The sequence below is a fragment of the Octopus bimaculoides genome, chromosome 1 (genome assembly GCF_001194135.2).
Source record: "Octopus bimaculoides isolate UCB-OBI-ISO-001 chromosome 1, ASM119413v2, whole genome shotgun sequence".
NCBI classification, from domain to species: domain Eukaryota; kingdom Metazoa; phylum Mollusca; class Cephalopoda; order Octopoda; family Octopodidae; genus Octopus; species Octopus bimaculoides.
Genome location: NC_068981.1, coordinates 40,048,554 through 40,052,893, shown reverse-complemented (window position 1 = coordinate 40,052,893; position 4,340 = coordinate 40,048,554). Strand labels below are relative to the sequence as shown.

At 33.2% G+C, this 4,340-nt stretch overlaps 1 protein-coding gene across 1 annotated transcript in view; it reads right to left on the bottom strand.

Moving 5' to 3' along the window:
• Positions 1–623: 623 nt before the first annotated feature.
• The window catches only part of LOC106880729 (carbohydrate sulfotransferase 11), a 14,083-nt gene continuing 10,366 nt past the window's right edge, over positions 624–4,340 (bottom strand). The window contains exons 3-4 of the mRNA XM_014930808.2: positions 2,866–3,819; positions 624–2,107 (exon numbers count right to left, since the gene is read on the bottom strand). Of these exons, the coding sequence (XP_014786294.1) occupies positions 1,772–2,107; positions 2,866–3,819 (1,290 nt within the window). The 3' untranslated portion in view covers positions 624–1,771. The remainder of the gene's footprint in view (positions 2,108–2,865; positions 3,820–4,340) is intronic.

The following is a 4,340-nucleotide window of genomic DNA, read 5'->3' as shown; positions in this document are numbered from 1 at the left end:
CAGTGTACATTTAAACACATCAGAGAAATGTCCATAATAGGACATCTAACCCGCTAGAAGGAGCAGTCAAAACTCTAAACTACAATTAGGGATAATTTCGAAAGGGAATGAAAAATAAAAACATTTACCATCTATTTTCCGAACCATGGTTTCAAGCTATTTTTAGCGAAATAGAATAATACTTTGCAAGACAAGCTATCATCAGCGGAAAAGCCAAGATTAACATAAATGTTAATAGATGGTAAATGTTTTTATTTTTCAGTCCCTTTCGAAATTATCCCTAATTGTGGTTTGGAGTTTTGACTGCTCATTCTAGCGGGTTAGATGTCCTATTATGGACAGCTCTCTGATGTGTTTAAATGTACACTGTATTTATATGAATAATATATACTCTATTGACGAGTTTTTTTTCTTCTCGCTAGACCACTGGTAGCAAATAGAATTTCAAAATTTTTTTTGCTATCCCGAGATTTATTAATATATATATATATATATATTTGTGTGTGCGTGTGAGCACATAAGCATGTGTGCGCATATGTATAGTTGCATGTATGCACGAGTGTATGTGTGTGTGTGTATCATAATATACTGTTCTGAGACAGAAAGATCAACAAAATAAGTACTCTATCTGGTGAGAGATAAATATTTATTTAAAGGACAATACATGTCTTTAAGTGCTACTAATAGTATCAATATGTTGAGAAATATTTCAAGCATATTCATCAAACACAAACCACATATCATAACGAACTAAAAAATTGGATGAGAGAAGAAACGCGAAAAAGCTGAGAAGACAGGATATACAAAACACGTCAGGTTAAAAAAACGGAAAACGAAAAGCAAAAAAAAAAAAAAAAGGCAAAACTAAAATGTAGAAAGTAATAAAAGTTAAAAGAGTTATCTTCCTTAGACCTTAAATTATAAGGCTGGAAAAATATCAACAAGTTAATCAAGTATTATCTAATTTCAAGGCTGTGTCTAAAAGATTAACTGCAATAAGGTTAGTGTCTTCTATTTTCCTGAAATTATTTAATCAAATTTTCCATAAATTTATCATACCTATGACTGTTCAAATTTCTTAATAAAATCAGTCCATCATCACGATATAATCATATAATCAGGATGCATAAGAAGTGAATACAGATTTATTACTTCCATATGATTTCTCTATGATTACAGCCGTTTCGTAATTTTTTCAGTCTAGTATTATTTATTTTCAACATTCCCTATTATATATGTACATTTTATATCAATATTTATACTTAGCATTATATGATTGTATGTTATATAGAAATATACTTAAGAGAAACTTTCATAGATCATATATATATCGGAGCATCATCTTTCAACTCACTGAGTTGTATCCATGATGCTGCAGAGGTAGAATACACAGCGAGACTGAAGCTGCGGTAAAACAATGATGTATGTCGCTCAGAAATGTTTATCACATGTCGCTCAGAAATGTGTATGGCGTGTACCCTTACATAGTATAAATAAAATACTTTAAAACACGTATGCGGTCGCCTTCTAGAAGTAAGAGCTATATCTCTCTCACATCATATCCAACCGTCTAAAACATGAAACAGTAGATAGACACTGTAGGCCTGGTTTAGAAAACTAATGATGTAATCGTCCCTGGCATGATGTCTTTATATGAGTTCAATGAAGGTGATGCAGTGCTAAACAAGAACAACAACATATACGCAAAAGCAAAACCATAAATACCCTCAAAATTATTAATAAATTGTGCTTCATTTTAAATGTCTATATCTCAAACATCAAAATAATTAAAATTCCATGTTCGTTGATTGGCTTCGAATACATGTTTTGGCCTTGTGTCGTATCCAAATTGTAAACAGTCATCTTTTAGAAGAACCTCTAATTGATTTAAAACATCCATCGGTACTGTACTATAAGCGTAAGACATTGCTTCACTTTTGATGACTTTTAAACTTTTATCATTTCTTGAAACCAGACTGGCATCTTTAATAGTATCTAAAAATTCTTGTTGAGTTACAAATAATGTCTGGTTATTGGTAAAAGGGAAATCTAAATCCATACTGACGAATCCTCGAATCTGAGCTCTTCGCCATGTGCGGCGCAAAATCTGAAAATTTAAGAAACATGAGTATAATAAATAGAGAATATTATATTGGTTTCAAATTTTGGCACAAGGCTAGAAATTTCGGGCAAGGGGCTAAGTCGATTACATCGACTCCACACTCAACTGGTGCTTATTTTATCGACCTCTAAAACATGAAAGGCAAAATCGACCTTGACGGAGTTTGAACATAGACGGACGAAATGCCGCATAGCAATCTTCCCGACGTGCTTAAAGGTTCCACCAGTTCGCCGCCCTAATAGTGCGTATATTGAAGAATACGAACATTGACAACAACATCAATTAAACATTTTTACTAAGCACAATGGCTTATATTTAAACAAGAAAAAGGTGCACACATTAGAACTCAGATTTTTATACAACCATTAGTAGCAGAGTGGTCTAAGTTGAAATTGGGTTGCATCCTAGTTTTCTCGGTAGCTTAACTATTGTTACAGAGTGATCAACTGAACATAATGGCCATCTCTATATGTAAAATGGGAATTTATTAAATAATAAAAAGTGCCGATTTTAGGGCACAGTAGGAAATGAAACTGCTTCTCATTCATGCTTTTAATGATTTTGTGTGCCAGTAAACAAGGATAAAAACAGCTTACAGATGCAGCTTTTTGTGAGCTTGCCTTTAGCCTATGATACTCTCGCTAATTAAAAAAGAAAGTAAACCAATTCATTACTTAATTTGCGGCGGATTATTTAAGTAGGTCACTATTTTCAAGTAAAGATATACAAGGCTTGTCACTTACTTGCGAGAAATCCATACATGTATTCTTCTTGGTATGAAAGGCGTAGTCAACGACAGCTGTAAGATCATCTTCAACCCTTTCAGTTACCAAATTTTCGACTGGCATTCTATGACTTTCACCAATTTCTTCAAACATTAAATTCAAATCAGGGACAAAAGTCTCGAGTTTCCCTATGATATCATACTTGATATCACAGGTACCACACAGATCATGCATCATACCAAAATGATAATTTTTTTTTACATTGTTCTGATTTGAATGGATAACATAACGCAAAAATTCTTCAAAAGTTACATCAAGAGGACATGTAATACTTGAATTTTTAACCACACTTTTCCTAAAAGTTTTAATAATATAAGTACACAGGGTTTTAAACATTTGTCGTGGCATAAACATTTTGTCGAGATAACCTGAAAAAAGGCGTGTATAAGGATCCCGGACAAAAACTACTTTCTTGTAAGCCCTCAAGACTGCGGCATTTTCTCTGGGATGAGTCGAAAGGAGATCTATTGGCAACACGTGTATTTTGGTTGGTGCTATATCATACGGACTAGAAACATTCGGATATTTCCCATTGAGAATCAACATAAGGCGTTTAAAGAATGTGCAACCAACTTTAGGGATGTAGCAGAATACCATTTTATGTTGGTGGTTCACAAGCATCAGATAATTAAGTGGAGGGTGTCTGAGACCATGTCGCTGACATTGACCATTTAATAATTGTTTCCGTTTAAAGTTTTGCTCTCTCGTTGCGTTCGATGAAAATAGCCCTTTTCTTTTGTTGGCTAAATTTCTTGAAAATTTAAGGCCTTTTGATAGTAAATGTGGTGTTTTTGTTAGTAGTTTCTCCTTGATGGGATTTGTTTGAAATGATTTGCTATTAATTGTTTCCCTGAGCTTCAGTTGATATGTGTTAGTTAACTCTCTTGGGATTGTCGCCGATCCTGCAATGATCTGTTGATAGAATCAAGAGTCAAAACTAAATCCTTTTCCAATGTATAGACAGAAAAAAAAAGTAGCACATTATCAGCATAATTGCGGAAATACACATAGACACACTTACATACACAATTTATTTGATTGTCTATAAAATTGTTAGTGATAAACATGAGGGTATACATACTGAGTGAATGTAAAACATTTAAGATTGTAAAGGTCTTTGTCTAATATATTTCCTGCAAGCAGAGAAATAAGTTTTTAGTTTTCTTTCCTGAAGTTAAAGAGAGTTTAAAAGAAACTTTAAACAATTTCAAAATAAATAATAACAACAAAACATGAATATAAAAGTAAAAGATAAAGACAAAAAAATATATATATAATAGAACTGTGCTTAATGTGCATCATCCCACTCACTTCCTTCTGCCTTTATTAGCAGACAATGCTCCATTTCCGTATATCTAAATTTACTCTCACACACACACACACACACACACACACACACACACACACACACACACACACACACACACACACAC